The following is a 22,072-nucleotide window of genomic DNA, read 5'->3' as shown; positions in this document are numbered from 1 at the left end:
ACCTAGCTACTGATCATTTAGCTTTTTGTTGAACCAATCACAGTGACACATCTTCACACAGTGTAAAAGAATATCTCACAACATTTCCCCTTTTTTGTCTAAATAAAAAAGAAAGGTTTTAATTTTAACACACTAAAACTATATACAATAAGAACAATTATCAGGTAAGAAGTACATTTACAATGTTCAGTCCATTTGCATTTGTCAAATTTAGAGAAAATACTCCATTATGTATCCTATCTTAGTCTAAAATTTTATACCTAAACCATTTTTTGGCATAACTTGTATTCTAAAACTATCTTTTTAGACATTAAAACATTTTTTGGATAAACAACTTAAGCTTTTATGTTTCTCAACCTTATAAACTTTACATCTCTTATATAAGCTTTTTTTTTTGTAAATTTGGTAACGAGGAAAACTATAAAACTATATCTATCTAGTCTTCAATCCCCATCAGAGACCCAAGAAGGATAAAATATTACTTGAGTAAACAGGAAATACAGAGAAAGTAATTTCCAAAACTAAAGAAATGGCAGAGACATCTGGCTGCCTTGACAGTCACTCCAAGGTTCCTCTGCAATGTTGGGGCATGCCCCAGGCCTAGAATATCTGACAGACTTTCCTGTAATGCAAAAATTTTGAAGGACTGTCCTATCTTGGCAAATTGTGGTAGTTGCTTTTTTTGTGTGTGGACTGCTTGTCCAGTTTGGACAGTATACTGTCAGCAGTTGAGGCAAGGACAGCTCAAATGGTTAGCTTTTGCCACAAAGAAAGCAAACTTCATGGAGTTTCTTTGATGCTTATCATTTTTTTGAAGTAGATCGGTGCTGCCAATTGGTGCTGTCAAATTGAGCAAACCTGTCTCACTGCCATGAAAAGCCTTATGTTACGATAACATTTTAAATACCATATTCTGTAGGTCTTTGAAGTGTTTGAAGAACATCTATCTACTTAAAATATATGTCTATATGACTTTGAAAACATACCTAACATGATTATAAGTTTGATTGTTATAAATGACTATTAGCCTATATTTTTTATTATCCTAAATAGCTTTCAAGGACTAAAATTTTACATTATATTTAAAAATGAGCTGCATAGGTATAATACCTTAAACAAGAGTAGAAACATATACAGTAGAACTAAAATAACCTTAAATTTGTATAAGTATACAAAAATCCACACCAATGTATAATATTTGAGACTAGTGGTTGTTCAAAAGTAGACTCAACAATTTACCCTTATCCCATCATTTCTATAATATATCCCCCTTTTCCCCTTCAGAAAGAGATCCCTGAATATAATCTCCTTTTTTCAGGTTTTTTTTCCTGACCATTACCAATAACAATTTGTAACCAACCCCCCTAAATGATGACAAACATCCATACCACATCAAATGACCAAAACCCACCCAATCTCACCTCTTGGGAATGTGGGCATCATGTTCTCTAGATTGCTTCTTGTTGTCTGGGGCATCTTTGGGGGACCCTGAGGAAATTAGGATAATGGTCAAGTCCTGGGAGAGCTAGCCATAACATTTGTTTTCCAGTCTCTATGCAATGGGAAAGTGCAAAGCTTATCTGTAGTCCTGACTGGAGTAGATGAGACTTGATTATCAAGCCAAAAGCCTTGAAATGAAAAGCTTTACATTTTCTGGATGTAAAACTCTGAGGAAACTGCAACAGAGGCACTCTGATAGGCTGGATCACCTGGGCTACCTATTTTCATTGGTGTCTGGTCCCCTTGCTCTAAAAACATACAAATTTTCAAAAGTTACATACATGTCTACATTAACACAAGTATGGACTGTGTGTTGTACACAAGCCAGCCAAAGATGATTTTTTTTTGTTTTATGTTTGTGCAGGTAAACATATACATCACCTGTCTTGTAGTTTTTCTAGGTTTATCTCTTTATATCTGTAGCCAGGATTTTCAGGGAGTCTTCTCCTATTAAACCTGATCTCTATCAACCTTGAAGGAATCCACAGCCTTTTATTTTCTGTGGAAACAAAGGTATAATCTCTTCCCTAAAGCAATACATTTTCTGACTTCCATTTTAAAGTAAAGGAATCTCTAAAGTATCTAGGCTGGTTTAATTCAGCAGTTCATTTTACAATCCCATGTCTCTCAGCAGCTGTCATTCCTCATCCTCAAAGTTAGCAAGACACCATATAGGATCCAGACTCCCTGTATTATTTCCCATCTTTATATGACTTATGTTATTTATATTATTTTATTTTCTCTTAAAGACTTTATTTTATTATTTATAAACTGCTTATTTTTTCCGTGACTGTCTATACCCATTTTCTTTTCTTTCTTTAGCATCTAAGCACTTTTTTTTTTTTTTTTTTGGTTTTTCGAGACAGGGTTTCTTTGTGCAGCTTTGTGCCTTTCCTGGAATTCTCTCTGTAGCCCAGGCAGGCCTCGAACTCACAGAGATGATCTGCCCGGCTCTGCCTCCGGAGTGCTGGGATTAAAGGCGTGTGCCACCACCGCCCAGCCTAAGCACATTTTTAAACATATCTGTTCAGAGGTTTTCTTGGTCTGGACCACTTTACTAAGTGTCTGCAGCCACACAGTCACAATGATGCACATGAGCCAAATCTTAAACTGTTAAGTGATAGCTAAGCCCTTGGCCACTAGCACATGGCCTGGCGGTTGGCTCTGCCCCCATTGGGTCTGAGAGTGGAGCCTCATGCCTGCTGGCCCAGCCTGGAGCCAGTCTATCTGCCCCAGCTCTGGTAGGCACTTCTACCTAGTCTCCTGCCACTGAGTAATGTGCTTCCCACTGCTCATAAACCCCATATAAGTGCTCAGTAGGAGGGCCTCTTAAGAGCTGTGATTCTGTACACTGAGCCTACCCAAGAGACTGCTTTCTCAGGCCCTATGTGGAAATATATGCCCTACATTGGATGCTATTTGTAGTCAGATTTTCCTTTGGGCCACAAGCTCACAAAAAATGACACAGAGACTTATTATGAAAGCTCAGCCTATAGCTTAGGCTTGTCCCACTAGTTCTTATAACTTAAATTAATCCATTTCTATTCATCTTGCTCCCTCTATGTCCTGCTTGTGACCTCACCTTCACAGAGCTCTCTCTGTCTAGAAGTCCCTGCTATACCTCCTGCCTACCTATTGGCTATTTAGCTTTTTATTAAACCAATCACAGTGACATATCTTCACACAGTGTAAAAGAATATTCCACAAAAACTTCCTGGAGAGGAGGTAGGGAGGCAGGGTGTGTTGTATTCTATTAAGGCTGATTGGCTAGATCTTTTGTTTGGAACAACAGCAGCAATGCATGATTTATCACATTTATTTGCATATACTGAACTGTCCTTACAGTCCAGTTATAAAATCCTTTGATCATGGTGTATAGTCCTTTTAATGTGCTATTCAGTTCAGGAATTTATTGGTAATTTCCACATTAACATACATTAAGAATACTGGCACATGCCTTTAATCCCAGCACTCGGGAGGCAGAGGCAAGAGGATCTCTGTGAGTTCGAGGCCAGCCTGGTCTACAAAGCAAGTTCCAGGACAGCCAGGGCTGTTACACAGAGAAACTCTGTCTTGAAAAACCAAAAAGAATATTGGTTGGTAATTTTCTTTTCATTCAGTGCCCTCATCTGGCTTTTGTATCAAGGTGATACACGACTTGTTAAAGTGAATTCCCAAGTGTACCCTGGCCTTCATTTTGGGGGAAGGAATTGAGAAATACTGTCAGTAATTCTTTTAAATGTATTGTGACTATGGAGTGATTCGGCTCTAGGTTTTTCTTTTTCAGGAGCTTCCCCCCCCCCCATTGAATTTAATTATTCATTACTAATCAGTTTAGATTGTCTCTTGGTGGTTTCAGTCTTGGTTGGCATATATAGGAGTATTTCCAGAACTCTAATCCATTTTCTATGAAGTTAATTGGTGTGTAATTGTTCATGATAGTCTCATGACCTTTTGCATTTCATTGGTACCAATTGTATATGTCCCTGTTGACAACCGTATTTATTTGTATCCTTTTCTTTTTTGATCTAGCTAAAGTTTGTCAATTTTTTAACATTAAAACAAAACATAAAACCCCAAATCTTAGTTTTTCTTACATTTACATGAAATATTATTGTAGCCCATTACAAGTGATGAGTTAATTTTGAGTACATGCAGAGTCTGCGCATTTCTTTCCTATTTTGTTATTAGGTCCACAATGTGCATATTCCATAGCCACCAACAAATAATTCTCTCAATAGTTATTTTTAGTTATTTTTTATTTAACCTTTATACTAGAATTCAAGACGGTTTGTTTGCACAGTGTTTTGAATTTGACTAAATAGTAGCCATTACCCAGGTATTTTTAGCTTTCATATGTTTTAAGTTAATACCTTTAGCATTTCTTGTAGGGCGCATCTATTAACAGCAAGCCCCCTCAGCTTTCATTTGGGAAAGTGTCTGTTTCTGAAGGAATGCTTTTGCAGTCTGGGTAGTTTTATCTTTCATCACTTTGAAAATATCATCCTATTCTCTCCCAGCTTGCCATGTTTCTGCCAATAATCTTATAGAGATCCTTGGTATAGGAGGGGCTTTTGAAATTCTTGTTTATGACTTTTGAATGATGGATTTTGTCACAACCAACACACAGAAGACCTCCGTATGAATCCTCTCAGGAGTTTTCCTGGCATTATTTCCCTAAGCTTGAGTGTTTTGTCTCATTCTTGTTTTCTGTTTCTTCTGGGACTCTGACAGTGCATATATTGGTTTGTCATACAGTGTTCCACATATCCCACAGTCTCCTTATTCTTTTTACTTCTGATGGGATAATTGCAAACATGTTTCTGCTTTTGCTGGGTATTTCAATTGACTAGGGTCACCTATTGAAGCTGTCTGTTGAAATGCTCACTTTAAACATTTTATCCTTCAGGTGCAGAGTTTTGTTCTGTTTTCCACTTCTTTATTGGACTTGCCATTTTGTTCCCATGCTGGTTTCCAGATTTTGTTTAGTTGTCCACCTGTGTACTCTTGTACCTGGCTGGTTAAAGTGATTGTTTTAAATAATTTGTAAGGAAAATAATAGACCCACTTCTGTGGATTTTATGTATATTATATCTATATTTTCTTTGAGTTATTTTTAGCTTCTGTGGCTGCCTGGACATTTAAAGAAGAGATCAACTATTCTTTACTGACTAACTTTGGAAAGAGAAGGGCCTTTACCAATGAGCCCAGTTTGAAATTTTGAGATCAGGCCTTTTCTACAGAGTTCTCAGTTGTTTCTTCATATGTGATAAAGACTAGAATTACATTTTTTCTATTGATCCTTCAGTGCCAGACCTGGTACTGAGAGACTCCTGTTTGTTTTCCCCAGACAGTGGGCTGAAACTGCACACCTTCTCCTCTCGGGAAGCACTTGAGGTCCGTGGGTCTGCTGGGATCTCTGTGCGGTGCGGGAGTGCATTCCAGGCCATGCCTGGGGATGCATGTGGGGCTGTGCACAGGGGGACACACACGGAGCTGACAGCATGTGTTGGATGGTTGGAGGTTCTTGCACGTTTGTCCTGTGTGTCCCTGGGAGAGACTTCTGGTGGAGTCTTTATGCTGTTTAACAAGAGCCGTGGCTTTTAGTGGACAATCCCCTGCTTAAAAAGAGCTGTGACTTTTAGTGGACAGTCCTTTGTGTGGCGTTCTGTATTTTGTCCCTTTCTTTCGATCCTGACTGCCATGTTGCTTGTGTGTGTCCTATACTGTTGTGACAAATACTTAAGAAAAACAAAAGAAGGAAATGTTTATTTTGGGTCACAACTTAGAGGTTTCTTTCTGTGGTTGCTTGTCCCCTCTGCTGTGGGCCTGTGGTTGAGCAGAGTATCTTAGAAGAGAAAGAATGTGTAGATAACATATTCACTTCATGTCTTCTAGAAAACAGGGAGAGAGTGGATCTGGGGACATGATAAGACCTCAAAGGAATGTCTCCATCAGACTATTTCCTCTAGTTTAGTCTCACCTCCTAAAGTGTCCACTGTCACCCCAGATAGCACCATCACCTGGAGACCAAGCCTTCAGCACTCGTGTGTGTGTGTGTGTGTGTGTGTGTGTGTGTGTGTGTGTGTGTGTAGTAACAAGCCATGCATTATGCCCATTGTCCCCCAAAACTCATAACAAACTCATAACACAGTGTGCATTTAGTCCATCTCTAGGAGCCATCAATTTTAGCAGTCCCAAGAAAGAATATAATTAAAGTATAGTGTATGAAAATTTAAACTAAGAAAGTCCAAAGTCTCAAGGCGAAGACTTGGTTATGAGTCTCTTAAAAATTCACAGCATGTACACTTCCCGTGAACAATGGCAAACTATCTTGTTTCAAAAGGAAGTCATGGCCCTGGGAACAGCTCAGTGGCAAAGTGCTTGCCTAGTATGTTTGAAGCCCTAGGTTTAGTTCTCAGCACTGAAATTAGCTACTGATGGACTGTGGGAGAGGAGCAGCCATTGTCTTCCGTAAGGTACCCACTGATGAGCCAAAGGTTAGCTCCAAATTCATGATCACATGGATGACTTTGGTTAAACTCAGTAAGAAAACAAAACAAAAAGACACGAAATGGAGAAAGGGACTTGTAGGGAGGAGGTGAGTAAAAGTGAAGATTCGGGAGGGTTCAGGGAGATGGGTTTGTGTGGGTTAGAGTGCCCTATATACATTTCTGAAATTAATAAAGAACAAACTTAATGAAGTTACTTTTTAAAAAGGAAGAAGAATGGGGCAGAAAAAGGAGGGATGGAACCATAAGACCAAATCCAGAAGAGGAAGCGTTAAGTTCTGTAGGGCATGTGGTGCTGGTGTGAGCTACAGTGGGTTTGAGTAGCCATGCTTTGATGGCTTTGCTGGAGACAGTCCATATGTCATTTTCTTGGGGTGACTGTCTACTTTCTATGGCTTTCCTCTGCAGACACCCCATGTTTCTAGCAGCTCCTGCATCCTGGGGTCTTTATTGCATCTCTGCCTTTACTTTCTCAGTCTCACACTTTACCCTTTCAGGGGCTGATCCCAGGGAGTCCAATCCTTCTATACATTGCTTGGCTATAGGCTCTCCTTTAAAATCTGGGGAAAAGTTTCAATGACTCCATAATTCTTTCATTTTGCATGCCTGGAAAACAAAAATAACATGGATGATACCATGGTCAGTCAGTCACAGTGTGAATGGTAGCAAGCTCTCTTAGACCATGGATGCAGTGGCCTCTGAATACCTGGGTGACTGCACATGGCAAAATTAATCATGAAGAAACAACTTTGTCTGTGGCCTTGTGAGAGCAGGATTCCTCAGTGGTATGTTTTTCTCAAGGTAAAAATCTTTTAAATGAGCTTTCTTTTACATCCTTGGTCCCGCAATGGGTGGGGGCTCCATGAATCCTGCCTGAGATCATCTCTTCTATTGTTCCCATGTGAAGTGTGTGTGTGTGTGTGTGTGTGTGTGTGTGTGTGTGTGTGTGTGTGACAACTGGAATATGATATCCTGCTATATCACTGACGTCACTCTAAGTCCTTTGAAGACCCCCCATTTCGTTCCCCAAGACCTCACCAGAGTAACTGTTCACTGAATCTCTCGATCCTTCAAACTTCATAAGCTGCTCCCAGTTGCCAGGCTGCTTTTATCTTTTCTATCCCCCCAAATCCTTTCTTCTCCATTTGGCTCCATACAATTTTTAGTTATGCATTTAATTTCAAATTTTTAGTAAGAAATTCTTATTCAGTCTTTTCTCAAGAGAGGAATATAGTAGAGTGAGCATGCACCATCAATTTGATGCAGAATCGAGTGATTACTGTAGGGCATGTAAGCTGACAGATGCCGACAGAGCCCCCAGTGAGTCTTGCATCTTGGTAGTTATGCCGTGTGTGTATATGGCAGAGATAATATGGTGTCCACCTAGTTGCCCTGATGGATCTCCTTCTTGGATCCCCCCAGATTGTGGTAGTTTCCAGCGTTTTTGCACTTGGGCAAAGTCATGATGCTTATTCTGGCCAGTGATATAAGGGTGAAAATGATGTGTGTCACTTCCTGGTGGTGGTGATGATGATGTGTGTCACTTCCTGGTGGTGGTGGTGATGATGTGCGTCACTTCCTGGTGGTGGTGATGATGATGTGTGTCACTTCCTGGTGGTGGTGATGATGATGTGTGTCACTTCCTGGTGGTGGTGGTGATGATGATGTGTGTCACTTCCTGGTGGTGGTGGTGATGATGTGTGTCACTTCCTGGTGGTGGTAGTGATGATGTGTGTCACTTCCTGGTGGTGGTGGGTGTCACTTCCTGGTGGTGGTGGTGGTGGTGATGTGTGTGACTTCCTGGTGGTGGTGATGATGATGTGTGTGACTTCCTGGTGGTGGTGATGATGATGTGTGTCACTTCCTAGTGGTGGTATGATGATGTGTGTCACTTCCTGGTGGTGATGAAGATGTGTGTCACTTCCTAGTGGTGATGATGATGATGTGTGTCACTTCCTGGTGGTGATGAAGATGTGTGTCACTTCCTAGTGGTGATGATGATGATGTGTGTCACTTCCTGGTGGTGGTGATGATGATGTGTGTCACTTCCTGGTGGTGGTGATGATGATGTGTGTCACTTCCTGGTGGTGGTGGTGATGATGTATGTCACTTCCTGGTGGTGGTGGTGATGATGTGTGTCACTTCCTGGTGGTGGTGATGATGATATGTGTCACTTCCTGGTGGTGGTGGGTGTCACTTCCTGTTCCGGCAGCCCTGTCGTTGAGGTATGGTGCAGGAAGCTTCCCTGCCATTTCTGGGAGACACAGTGTCACAGCAGCTTTCCTGGTCCTTTGGCAGTTCCAATTTTTCTGAAGCTTCTTCCACCATGTTCCCTGAGCCTTAGGTACAGGAGTTATATTGTAGCTGGACGCCCTATTATCAGTTATTCTCTGCATTTTGGCCAACTGAGGTTTCCTTTAGTGCACTCCATCTTTTGAAAACAAAATCTAAGAAGCAATCGTAGTGATCCACCTCAGACCTCTACTTAAGTTTTCACTATTGGATCATGTGGTCCACTGGGTGTGGTTGGGAAGATGCTTTCTTAGCTCTGTTCTTTCATCATGAACTCCAGCTTAAAAGATACGCTCAGAAGCCCTGGAGGCCTGGTCTCTGGTTAGTCATCAAAGTAATTCTGAGACTCACTCTACCATTCACACAAAAATCACGAAGTGCCATTCTATTAAGCGTGTACCAGCACAGTGTATTACCGTTGTTGTTTTAATAACCAAGGGAGGGATAAAAAGACTGCGTAAAATGAGCATCCCCTGAGTCACACATGGGCCAAGAAAATCGAGAACAGAGTGTCCAGTGCTCTGTAACACTTAAAAACAGAAAATGGAGAAGATAACTGATAGTCATAGGAAATTCCAGGTCTGGTTAAAACTTCTGATCTCAGAAAATGGTTTAAGCTCAGGTGTTTTACTCATACTGTCCGTTCTCCCATATTAAATGGGCACAGCAGGAAATTCTGAGTTAGCTCTGGAGAGAGGGAACAGGAACAGCACACAACAGAGGTTCCGGGTCGAGGAGACACAGCAGCCGCCTCTGATTTGGTGTCTGATTTGGCCCTTATGATGAGGGAAGAGAGTTGTAGGGTAGGCACATCCTCCCACTCTGCTGGAGAGGTAAGTAGAGACTCTGGAAATGACAAAGAGAAGAGAGAGAGAGAGAGAGAGAGAGAGAGAGAGAGAGAGAGAGAGAGAGAGAGAGAGAGAGAGAGAGAGAGAAATGCAAGCTTGCAACATTGTTTCCCTCTTCGCTGCCAAAAATAAGATTTGTTCTAGAATACGTGAGGAAGTTTTTTATTCATGGATCTACCTCACAGCCATTTGGATTATTTATTTTGTAAATTGTATCCAAGAGATAGAATCTAAGAGATGAAGTTTGCTATGTTGCTCGGGCTCCCTTCGACCTTCTGACCTTCTGATGCTCCATCCCCAGTTTTTAGTAGCCAGGACCACAGTCCCCTGCTAGCATGCCCACCTTATACCCTCCTAAAACACACACTTGAGATTATAGGTTGCCCGGGCTGGAGAATACATGGAGAGTAAAATGCTGAGTGATTTTTTTTTTTTTTAAAGCAAGATCTGGTACCCATGCTTACACTTTTTAACTCAAATTATTACTTACCCTACAACAAAACAAAACATCCTTCTAATAGTTCCAAGACTGATTAGTTACTGCCTTATGTGTTCACAGTTTCCTGTTCTTTCACCTCTGGGTGTATTTATCTCATTTGCTTCTGCATGACACTCGTGACCACCGTATTTCTAAGTCCTTGTGGAGGTCTGACAGGAGGTGGATTGTCAGGGAATGTGTACTACCTAGTGCTGCATCGCACTGACTGGACCCTCGCTTCCAAAGCTGACCAGATGCAGAATCTGGGGTCTGAAGGAAGCTGACTCTTTGCTCTCATCCACACAACATTTCTGTGTGAAAAAGGGAAATGCTTACTTGGCTGACAAAGTCCTCCCAAAGTTAATGTGCTTGGCAAAACTCAATACATAGAAATGTTTTTATTGAACTTATTTTGGGAAAAAAAAAAGACCTTTCAACTCTTCCTTTGCAGTGTTTCCAATGCAAATATTGCCTCACTGAGTGAGTGTGGGGCACGTAAGGGTAAGCATATGGCCCTGTGTCGTGGAGCACACCAGTCAAGGCGACACAGCCTGAGGGAAGACGTCTTTGTTTACGACACTTCATGACGTGTAAGGAAATAACCAGCAAGTGTTCAGTAGTGTAGGGTGTTGGAGCAAGTTAATGTTTTATACTCTGCTCTTTTTCCTTCAAATTAATCATGCATGGAGTAAAAATGGAAGTGTTCCCGAGTTGTCAGGGATGGATTTCCAGACAGAATTTTTTTTTAAGAAAGTGAAGGATAAAGAATGAAACAATAAGGTTAATAAGTAAGTCCTTTTCTTAGGGAAAGTAATCTTTTAAGTGAGACTGTTTAAGCAAAGTACATCATCTTACTGAAAATTTTTTTTTGGACTCTGTATATTCTCCAGCATAAAGCAATGAGCATTTTAGAACAGTATGAACTAGGTGTGATGGTGCGAGCCTGTGTCCCCTGGAGAGCTGAAGCAACATGGCAGATCTCATCACTTATGTTGTGTCTCTTTCTATATATGACTTGGATTTTGTTGTCTTTTCCTTAAATTTAACCCTTTGTGAGCAAATACTTTTGTAAAATGTAGCATTTACTTCCACATCTTTGTAGATAGAACTGAACACTCAAATATGCTCCTGGGTAACCTGAATTCATGAAACTGGGTAACCTGAACTCATGAACCTGGGTAACCTGAACTCATGAACCTGGGTAACCTGAACTCATGAACCTGGGTAACCTGAACTCATGAACCTGGGTAACCTGAATTCATGAACATGGACACGGCATTATGCAACACCTTAGTGTTTCTTTCTGGATCCAGTGAGGTGACCAAGTGCTTTCAATTTCTTTTCAGCCTTACCTTTATGTGGTCAATATACCTCTTCTTGGACATCCTGTCCCTTCTTAATTCATAGCCTCAAATTTATTCTGGAAAAATCTAGACTTAACCTCTAGATTAGAAGTTAGGAAAACAATTCTTGAAAAATCTAGACTTAAGCTCTAGATTAGAGATTAGAAAAAAAATTCTGGAAAATCTAGACTTAAGCTCTAGATTAGAGCTGCAGAAGTCAGTCTACTGAGGACAGTAGCTCTGTAAAGAAAGGTGATTTATTTAGACCATAGTTCTAGAGGCTCACGGGCTTGCCCCTGACATCAGCCCAGCTCAGCTCCAGGTCTCATGGTGAGTCCTGCCACTACAAAAGGGGCTTGTGTGAAACAAGAAATCTCTATTGCCAGACAGGAAGCTAAAGAGAATGATTAGGCTTGCTCTTTTTTTAATGAAACTTTTTTCATATAATATATTTTGATCATGTTTCTCTTCTTTGACTCCTCCCAGATCCAGATTCCCTCCACCTCTCTACTTACCCAACTTTATGTTCTCTTTCTTCTTTTACTTTCTCCTTTTTTTTCCTTTTCTTCTTTTTCTTTTTTTTGGCTTTTAGAGACAGGGTTTCTCTGTGTTAAGCCCTGGCTATCCTGGGACTCACTCTGTAGATCAGGCTGGCCTTGAACTAACAGATCCGCTTGCCTCTGCCTGCCATGTGCTGGGATTAAAGGCGTGCACCACCACTGCCTGGCCTGCTTTTGTTGTTGCTCTTTGTTTTGTTCTCTTTTTTAAAAAGAGAACAACTTAAACAAATAAAAGGTCAATAAGGAAAAAAGTCAAAACAAAACAAAAGGTCCACACGTTTTTTGTTCATTTGTTTCTATTTTTTGTTTGTTGTTGTTTTTTCCAACTATTTCTGGGCATGGGACCTGCCCTGGAGTGTTGTTGATATACCCAGAGGAATTCCGTTTGAGGAAACTCATTTTTCCCTTTGCTAGTGAGTATCAATTACAAATAGCTTCTTGGTTAGGGGTGGGACCCCATGTCCACTTCACCCTCTCAGCACTGAGACCCTGCCTGGCTTGAACTTGTGCAGGTCCTGTGTGTGCTGCCACAGTCTCCATGAGTTCTTGTATGTATCAGTCCTGTTGTGTCTGGAGGACACTGTTTCCTTGAAGTCATCCATCATCTCTGTCTCTTATGATCTTGGTGCCTCCTCCGCTGCATAGATCGCTGAGATTTAAGGGGAGGACTTTGATGAAGACATCCCATCTAGGGCTGAGTGCCCCAAAGTCTCACTCTCTACACATTGTTCCACTGTGGATCTCTGTGTTCATTCCCATCTCCAGTGAGAAGAAGGAAGGATGAGTGAGGCACTGAACTATGGGTATAGCTCATTCTGGCAAAGCAGCAGCCTACAGAATGGGAAAATACTTACCAATTATACATTTCATAGAGGGTTAGTATCTAGAGTATATAAAGAACTAAGAAAAAACAACACCAAGCAAACAAATAATCCAGTTAGAAATGGGGCACAGAACTAAACATCAAAAGATGAAACACAAATAGCCGAGAAACACTTGGAAGTGTTCAATGTTCTTAGCCATTGGGGAAATGCAAATTAAAACTGCTTTGAGATTTTATCTTACACCAGTCAGAATGGCCAAGATTAATAGAACGAATGACAGCTTATGCTGGTGAGGGTGTGGGGAAAGGGGAACAACTATTCATGGCTTGTGGGAGTACAGACTGGTGCAGCCACTATGGAAATTAGTATGCCAGTTCCTCAGAAAGCTGGGACTAGATCGTCCCTAAGGTCCAGCTGTACACTCTTCGGCATATGCCCGAAAGACTGTAATCCTACCACAGAGATTCTTGTTCATCCCTCTTCACAGATGCTCTTTCATAATATCCAGAAACTGGAAACAGCCTGGATATCTATCAACAAACATACAATGAAAATGTAGTACCCTTACTCAGCTGCTAAGAAAAACAAAACTGTGAAATTCTCTGGTAAATGGATGGAGCTAGAAAAAAAAAATCATCCTGAGTGAGGTAACCCATACCTAAAAAAAAAATATTGTAGTTTTTTTATATGTGGATGTTAGTTTAAAAGCTGTTGATGTGTGAGCTACAACCCAAATAACCACAGTGGTTCGGTACCTAGTAAGGGAAGGGAGGATACGGTGGTATGGATAGACTTGCTTGTATAACAAATTTCTTTTAAGAACTAAATCAGGTCCCATGAGAAATACCTTAGCCCCTTCTGAGGGTTGTGCTCACTGACATAAGACCCTTCCATTCACACTACGATACTGAGCACCAAGCTACCAACGCCTGAACACTCGGGCAACAAACCACACCCAAATCATCCCATTGAGTGTTGCTGTCGTCCACAAGAAAAGTGAGGAAACAAGCCACAGGGTGCACAGGAAGGGGCCACTGCAACTTTCCAGCTTGTGGATGGACTTGGAAGGTTCGTCTGCAGACAGTGAAATGACTTGCCTTGAATCTCCCAATTTGTGGCCCAGGTTGGACCAGCACTAGATCTCCTGACCAGTACTTCATGCGGTAGGTAATCTTGTGTACCCTGGGTGTGTGGGGGGGAAGGGATAGGATCTCTCAAGGCAGGGTGGGACTTCTAAGGTGCCGCAAGGCATCGGTGCTTGTCCACAGTCCACAGCAGAGTTTCTAAAGACCTGTGTTGTATATACATGCATAGGTGTGAGGTGCAAACACCCCTGAACCAGGCCAGCACTTTCCCAGCCCCAGAAGCCAGCAGTAGTCAGCCTTTGGGGGCGTGGCTTGCAGAACCTGCTGGTCTTGGAAGGGTTACCAAACAGAAGACATTATGGTGCTCTAGCCTTCCTTGTCCTACTTTGAAGACTTGGAACTCTCTCCATCACCTCCCTCACTTTCTTAACAAAGGTTCTGATGATCTTATGCTTCCTGTGTGGCAGCAGTCCAGAGTGCTAAACTCTTGACTTGAAATTGTGGAAATCAGTGCCTGTAAGACCTTCAGGGAATTCCATGGCGTTGGAGTGCAGGTAGAGGGTAAAACCAAGAGTAAGGATGTGCTGAAGCCTGCAGAGCCTCCCATCAAGTCGAGCTCTGCTGCTGTGATGAACCATTACCAAAAGCAACTGACGGGAGAAAGGGTTTATTTCAGCTTACTGTTCCAGAGGGAGAGTCCATAACGGTGGGGAAGGCCTGGCCTGGCTGCAGGAACAGGAATCTGGATGATCACATTTTTGCATACACACAGGAAGTATACACATACACACACACACACACACACACACACACACACACACACACACAGAGACAGAGAGACACAGAGAGAGATATGCAGAAAAAGAGAGAGACAGACAGAGACAGAGAGACATGCAGAAAGAGAGAGACAGAGACAGACAGACAGAGACAGACAGACAGAGACAGAGAGACACACAGAGAGACACAGAGAGAGACATGCAGAAAGAGAGAGACAGAGAGAGAGGGGGTGGGTGGGTGGGTGGTTATAAATCCTCACAGCCAGCCCCCAGTGATGTGCTTCCTCTAGCAAGGATGTACCTCCTAAAAGTTCCATAACCTCCCCAAACAGTGCCACCAACTGGGGACCACATGTCCAAATATATGAGCCTCTGGGGGACATTTATTATCTAAACCACCACATCCAGCCCCTTGACTCCCATAGGCCCAGGACCATTTCATGATGCAAAATGAGTTTAGTATAACACCAAAAGTCTTCAATAATTTCAACACAGTTCCAAAGTCCAAACTCTCTTAACTGTGACCCCCTGTAAAATTAAAGCCATCACATACTTCCAACACTGAGTGGCACAGAATCTAAATTTCTACTCTAAACAAACCCCAAACCCAGCAGGTAAATAATCAAATCCTACAGCTCCATGTCCAGTAGCTGGGGCTTCCGTTTTAAATGGTTTAGACGGCTCCACCCCTCCAGCTTTGCTGTTTGTAATCCACATCCCCTTCTATCTGGTTTCACTTCCCATTTGTAGCTCTCCTTGGCAAATGTCTTAAGATTCTGGTGTGTCCAGCATCCTGGGATTTCCACATCACTCCAGGTTCCATGGTTGCTTGACCTAATGACCTCCTCATAGGGACTCTGTTAACTTTCTGTTGCTGTGGTAAAACACCATGCCCCCAAATCAACTGGCTTACAGTTCCAGGGGAAGAGACCCTACGGTGTCCGGGAAGGCATGGCGTGGTGGCAGAAGAAGATGCTGCCTGCTCACCTTTTATCAACAGACAGGAAGCAAAGCAACATGGAGGAGGATGCTGATGCTGCAAACCCACCCAGCTCCAGTGACATACCTCATATCTGCAGCACCTAAGGATTTCATAACCTCCCCAAACAGGAGTAGGAATGTATGAAGCTCCTGTAGGCAGAGACAGACCCTGGGACAGGTGCCAGAGACCAGGAAGGAAAGAAGGCGCATCTTAGCAGGAAACAGAACTTGATTTCCCAGATCTCTGGGGAAGTCCTCATGTATCCCCTTGTCCCCAGGTAGTGTAGCTTATTGGGGAAGGTAAGCCCAGAGCTAGAGGAAGAAGCCTGACATGGACTCCAGTGATGGATCGTGTAAGAAGCACACTCAGTGGTCATCCGGAAGCTCTCGGGGTTCCCAAACCCCTGTCCATCCCACTCTCCGATCTCCCTGTCCCATGCCTTTGACATGTCCTCCTCAAACACTTGGGTCAGGCATCAAGGGAGGATGTGAAGGCTGAGAGGGCAGAATGCGGACTGAGAGCCAGCACCATCAGCACTTGGGCAGAGTAGAGCAGAGGCTGGTGAAAGGCCAAGGCCGGGAATCGGACACACTGGCTCCTTTTATGGGGCTGTGACCAGATATTACCGACGAGAGTAGAAGAGATTTATTCTCATAGTCTCCGAGGTGTCACTCTGTCACGGTGGGAAGGGCATGAGAAAACAGAGCAGTCCACACCACAGCAGCCAGGAAGCAAAGAAAAGGGAATACAGGAAGGGTCCAGGGGAAGCCAGAGCCTCCAAAGACCGCCCGCCCCTCCAGTAGCCTGTTTCCTCTAAGCAGGCCCACCGCCTACCTTTCAACACCTCCCAGTGAGGCATTTGTATTAGGAATCCATCAAGGGACTAATGTATTCACTAGGTCAGACCCATCAGGATGGATCTAAACATCACGAAACATGACACCGGACATGTGCTTTATAATGTCCTCAGTGGTTTTTGAATCCAGTCAAGTTGACCATTAAGATTAACTGTCGCATTGGGACATCTCTGAGGTGTAGATAGGCGGAGTCTGTCTGTCCTCTATAACACTTTGTCATCCTAATTCCCAGCACCTCAGCCACCCCTATGAGATGACTCCACGTGTCAGAATTAGCAGGGTGGCAGAGCTTCCATAAGAGTACGGGTGGCATTTCCTGTTCCGATTTTGTCCCTCAGCCGACTCTTTGTAGGGACAGCCTGACTCTAGATGGAAGCTGAAGAAATGAAGATTGTTCTGGCCCCAGTTTACAGTGTCAGACATTCCTTGGAGGCTGGCTCAGGAATCAAAAGCGCCTAAGGGAGAATGAGACAGGAAGTTCTGTGGAGACATTGATACCTAGGAGCAGAGCCACTTAAACATTCCCAGCAATGTCCCCAACTCCAGAGGCATCCTCAAGGCCTTCCTCTGCTGCACACACAGGGGGTTGAGCTTGGTGCAGCTGCCAAGGCATAAATACAATAGTTCTTTGAATTCTCCATTTCTCCTTGAATATTCATGCACGTTTTCCAATTGATTCCATGGTACTTTCAGGCCAGTTTTAGAATGTGAATGATCTGAGAAATCGGTCCAGTTGCTGAGAACATATGGTGGTTAAATCTTTCTACTCTGGTGTCTCATTTGTAAAACAGGAATAAAAACATTGGCTTGTTATGGTTTGAATGGTGAAATGCTCCCCACGGGCTCGTGTACCGGGTGCTCGTGGCCCAGCCCATGGTGCTATTTTGGTAGGTGGTAGAAACTTTGGAAAGCAGAGTCTACCTGAAGGAGGTAGGTTACTGAGGCTGTAACCTTGAAGACCCTTTAGCAGGTCTCAGGTCCCTTTCCTTGTCTCTGCTTTCTGGCCACCAAGATGTGAACTGCTCTGTGTTCCACCATGTCTGCCCTGCCACAATAAACTGACACCTTTGAAACTGTGAGCCCAAAGAAATCTCCTCTTAAGTTTTTTATGTCAAGTCAAACCAAAACGCCACCCAATAAGCTGTCCTGGTGGCTGAATTGGTAATGCCTGTTGAATGCCTAGAACAGATCCTGGTGTGTCCCAGTTTTGTTTAATTGCTGTGAAGAGACACCAGGAGCAAGGCAACTCTTAGAAAAGAAAGCATTTAATTGGGGGCTGGCTTACAGTTTCAGATGGTTAGTGTGTTACCATCATGGTGGTGAGTGTGGCAGTGGCAGGCAGGGGTGGTACTGGAGCAGTAGCTGAGAGCTTTACATCCTGATCTGCAAGCAGCAGGCAGAGAGACTGGGCAAAGCGGGGATTTTGAAACCTCAAAGCCCACTCCCAGTGACACACTTCCTCCAACATGGCCACACCTCCTCACCCTTCCCAAAACATTTCTCAACTGGGGACGAAGGGCTCAGATATATGATCCTATGGTGGCCATTCTCATTCATACTACCACATGGTGTGTCAGAGATGTTGTGAAATGTTAACAGGGCGAGTCCTCTGTTGATCCACTGACACAGAGGTGCACACCATGGAGCCTTCTCATCTGCAATGTCTTTTGTTTTTTTTTAAATTTATCACCTGTCACCCTATAATCAACACACATAGCACTTTCAAAGTCTTCTGAAGACCAGTGAAAATTTTGAGTCCACTGGTATGCATATTCACTGCCAAGGTCCTACAAGCCAATGCTCTTTCTTCTTGTGTGTGTCAGCTCCTACTGTGTAGACAGTTACCCTGAACGTCCTCTTTGCGACATTTTGTTGTTTGTGGTTTCATTGTTTTAAGCTGCCCTTGAGCACAGTGCTGTTTATGTGTCCCCTGAAGGGCTGCTCTCTGGTTGTTCACACCCACATCACAGGGGAGTTACAGGTGCTGGTACCCTGAGGTCAATGTAAATGAATGAACATGTGTTACGCAAGGTGTCTTTACACGGAAATATATACAAAACAAGGCAGTGTTCCAACTGGCTGACAAAATGTGACCAGAGGCTCATGGGAACCTAATCCTGTATTACCCACCACGGTAATAGCCCAGTATTCATAAATGGATTGTTTGCCTCACTTTCCAGAGCTAAACTGGGGTGATCGGAGAGACTCCGTTGTCTGCAGGTGAGTTAGTCCTGGTTTAGCTCTGCCCTCCTTTCTTGGTTCCCCCTGAATCTCTTCCCACTCGCCACCTGCTCATCTTCCCCAGGACCCCAGCCATTTTCCCCCTCGGAGTGGAGGGAGAGTCCTGAGGCTCTTCTGGTCAGAGGAGGGCACTGACTGGGGAAGGGAAGAAAAGGTGAGGAAGGCAGGTAGGGGGAACTCTTGGTAATGCTGTAACAGTCTGCAAGTACCAGCAGTCTGGCAGGCAAGAGAGCACCTTTTGCTGCAAATGTTTCAGACTCCTCCTGAGAGAAGTAGGTACCAGTTCCAGACCTGGCCTCTCTGATCACCGTGGGCAAGTTATTCCCCGAGGTTTGGGATAATGCTAGGAACTACTGCTCTTGGGATGGCTGGCTACACACACATCGCTTGGCAAAGTAGCATCACTCCAGGGAACTAAGGGAGGCACACAGCGCTGCAGACTTTAAAAGGAACACCTGGCCCTTGGCTCCCTTTGCTGGGATGAAGCCAAGACCCTTGTATCTTTTCCCTGACTTTTTGTCCCTGCAGAAGTGATGAAGGCACCCTCACCCCTGCCTCTATTCTCGACTGGGACACCTCCATCACAAACCCTAGGCTCTGGTGCTGAATTTATTTTCTGACAGGTCTGGAGTTCGGGATCACCCAAACCGGTTTCATACCCGGGACTTCAGGTATCAGGTTTAGGTGTCTCTACTGGGTCACCCACGGTCCCCTGCAGCCAAAAATCCCTGGACCGCGGGGGCTGCTGATGGGTCTTGGTCAAGTTCCTAAGGCTCCCAGCACGAGCCAGTGACTCCGGGCAGCCTGTTCACGGGGTGCGTTTTAGCAGACGCGGCGCCCGGGCCAGGCGATGGAGGTGGGAGGGGATGGCATCCTTGCACTGGCCGGGCTGGCCCGGCTGGCCCGTGGCGCAGCCGCTGCCTCTCCCCAGCGCGCTGCCGGCGGCGGCGGCGGCAGCCGGGGCTCCTGGCACCAGGCCTGGCTGCAGGCCCAGGGCGAGGAGTGGCTTCCAGGAAGCGGGTGGAGAAGCGTTCCAGCCGAGTCTCGCCGTGGCCGCCGCGGCTCCGCGCGCTCCGAGTCGCCCGGCTGCGGCCCGCTTTCCTGCTTGCCCTCGCCTTCCCCGCGGCCCGGGGTTCCAGCGGAGGACGAAGAGGCGGCACGGACGGACCGGCCCCGGGGCGCGGCGCGCACTTGCGGGACAGACGGCGCAGGTGGCGGCGCGCGCCCTCCGCCTCTGGGCCGGGGCCAGCCCTGCGCTCCGCGCGCCCGGAGGGGCGGGACAGGCGGGGCGGCCGCGTCCCAGCCCCATTTAACTTTGGCGGCGGCGCGGGCTGGAGGCCGGCGTCGGGGACCGTCGGGATCCCGCGCTCCGCACGAGGTGTCGCCGAGTTGGCGCGGCTGGTCTCCGTCTCCGCAGAGCGCATCCCTGCGACACCCACAGACGCTGCTGCGGCGCCGCCGGGTTGGGAGCGGGGACACCCGCGGGAGATCCGGGGACAGGTCTCTCCCAGGATGGTAAGGCTGGGCAAGTTGGTGGGAACGCCACTGGCAAGGAGGGTCCGACGCTGGTCGCGGGGGCTTCACAACCTGAGCACTACCCTATGGGACTTAGAGAGCTCTGGGTAGGCGCACGCCACCGGGGCCGGGAACGTTGGGCAGAACCTTCCCGGGTCCTCTGCGAGCAAAGGGCGCCTTCGATGACGGGGACACCCTACAGGGTGAGCGGACTGCCGGTTGATCGCAGCCTGGAGTGTCCGAAGGTCCGGAGGGTTGGCTACTGAGGCTCGCACGCCTGGAGTGTAGAGGACCCGGGCGAGACGCACGCCAGGGAAAGGAGGCGTGAGGGCAGCGGGCGTTGGAGTGTGCGAGCCAGCGGAGAGGGGCGCGTGGTCCCGGGCCCCGGCCCTGGCCGCCTCCCTTCGTCCCAGAGTTGCCGCCTCAGGTCGGAAACAGCAGCACATTTGCGGATCGCATTAAGCCAGGCCTTAATGCTTTCTCCAGATGGAGAGAAGCCACCGACCCGCCCCCGGACACCGACTCCGCCAAGGCGCCCGCGAGGCGAAGCGGGAGTCGAGTGTGACCTCGGCTTTTCCAGTCTCCTCTCAAACTCAGTTCCCTGTAAATTGACAGGAAAACACACTGGGAGAGAAAAAAAAAAGGTCCCCGTCGCCCTCTTGGGCGACGTTCTTCCTCACCTTTAAGAGACTACACTCTGAAAGACTGTGCCCCCCAGAGCTCTCTTAGCCGCAGGTCTGGAAGCAGAGGGCACTCGGTGTGTCTAGTGAGAAATGCCTCAAACTATCTGCTTTCCAATCCTAGAGTCACTGTTTTGCTGTGTGACCTTAGGAGGATTCCTACCCTCTCTGGTCTAGTTTAGTTGGTTTTAGACTCATTTTTGCCTCGAGGAGACTAAGCTGGCAGGTGCCCTAACCCTTGGCTGTAGGCTGGCGTCCCCAGACAATGCCAAAATCCACACCCTGGTGCTGACAACCAGGCTGGGTGGTGGCTGGTGCAGGGGTGTCTCGACTTCTGGAGAGCTGGAAGTATGAGTTGCTGACGGGGGGGGGGTAGTCCCTGCCCCCTTCCCAGTCTTGGTGGACTCATCTTAAAGGGAGCCCCATATCGCCTCCATTCTGCAGCAGGCAATCCCATCCTGGGCCAACACAAACCTTTCTGAGACACTGCCTGGCTTCAGGGTCCCTGCCCTCCGATTGGTTTCTTAGCTCACAGACTCGGTCTCTGGAGCCAGAGCTGGTTGGAAACTGGGCCTTTTCTTTTTTCTTTTTTGTAGGCTGTAAGGGAGGCTCCTAGGATATTGGACCCCATGGCTTGCTGGACAGGACCCTGGTGGCTGCTGACATGGATGGTCTTTATGTTCCCTGGTCTTCTGCAGGTAATAGAATGGGGGACACTGAGAACTTGGGGGCATGCCTGTCTTTGCATAGCAATATTGTTCTAGACCATGTAAGAAGTTAATAGGACCAGTGTTAATGCTAACACAGAGAATCTCATGCAGATGGTGTCGTGGTTGGTTTCTCTGTAAGGATGATTCAAAGGCCAGGAACTTGGTACCACTGTGGACCCGTATGCCACTTGTGACTTGGAGCTTGGGTGGACCCTGTCTTTTCTGACTACAGTGGCTGTCTGCACGAGCCCAGGAGAGGCTGCGTGTGAGAGGTCAGGAGGAGCCTGATTTCTACACTAGCTTAGCCACTGAGTGAGTGTTCTGAATTTACTCTGTTAGCACACCCCACTATTGAGCAGGCCTCTCTAG

At 45.6% G+C, this 22,072-nt stretch overlaps 1 protein-coding gene across 4 annotated transcripts in view; it reads left to right on the top strand.

Moving 5' to 3' along the window:
* The first annotated feature begins 19,587 nt into the window (after window positions 1-19,587).
* Adamtsl3 (ADAMTS like 3) overlaps window positions 19,588-22,072 on the top strand; it is a 296,131-nt gene continuing 293,646 nt past the window's right edge. For all 4 annotated transcript variants that reach the window (XR_008212849.1, XM_052712357.1, XM_052712358.1 and 1 more), the window contains exons 1-2: window positions 19,588-20,313; window positions 21,590-21,691. Coding sequence is in view for 3 of the 4 variants with exons in the window: in XM_052712357.1 (XP_052568317.1) it covers window positions 20,311-20,313; window positions 21,590-21,691 (105 nt within the window). In the remaining variant the exon portion in view is untranslated. The remainder of the gene's footprint in view (window positions 20,314-21,589; window positions 21,692-22,072) is intronic.

Source organism: Peromyscus californicus, unplaced genomic scaffold (genome assembly GCF_007827085.1).
Source record: "Peromyscus californicus insignis strain IS unplaced genomic scaffold, ASM782708v3 Scaffold_4__1_contigs__length_199733344, whole genome shotgun sequence".
NCBI lineage: Eukaryota > Metazoa > Chordata > Mammalia > Rodentia > Cricetidae > Peromyscus > Peromyscus californicus.
Note: the sequence above shows the minus strand (reverse complement) of the source record. Positions and strands in the feature narration are given on the sequence as shown.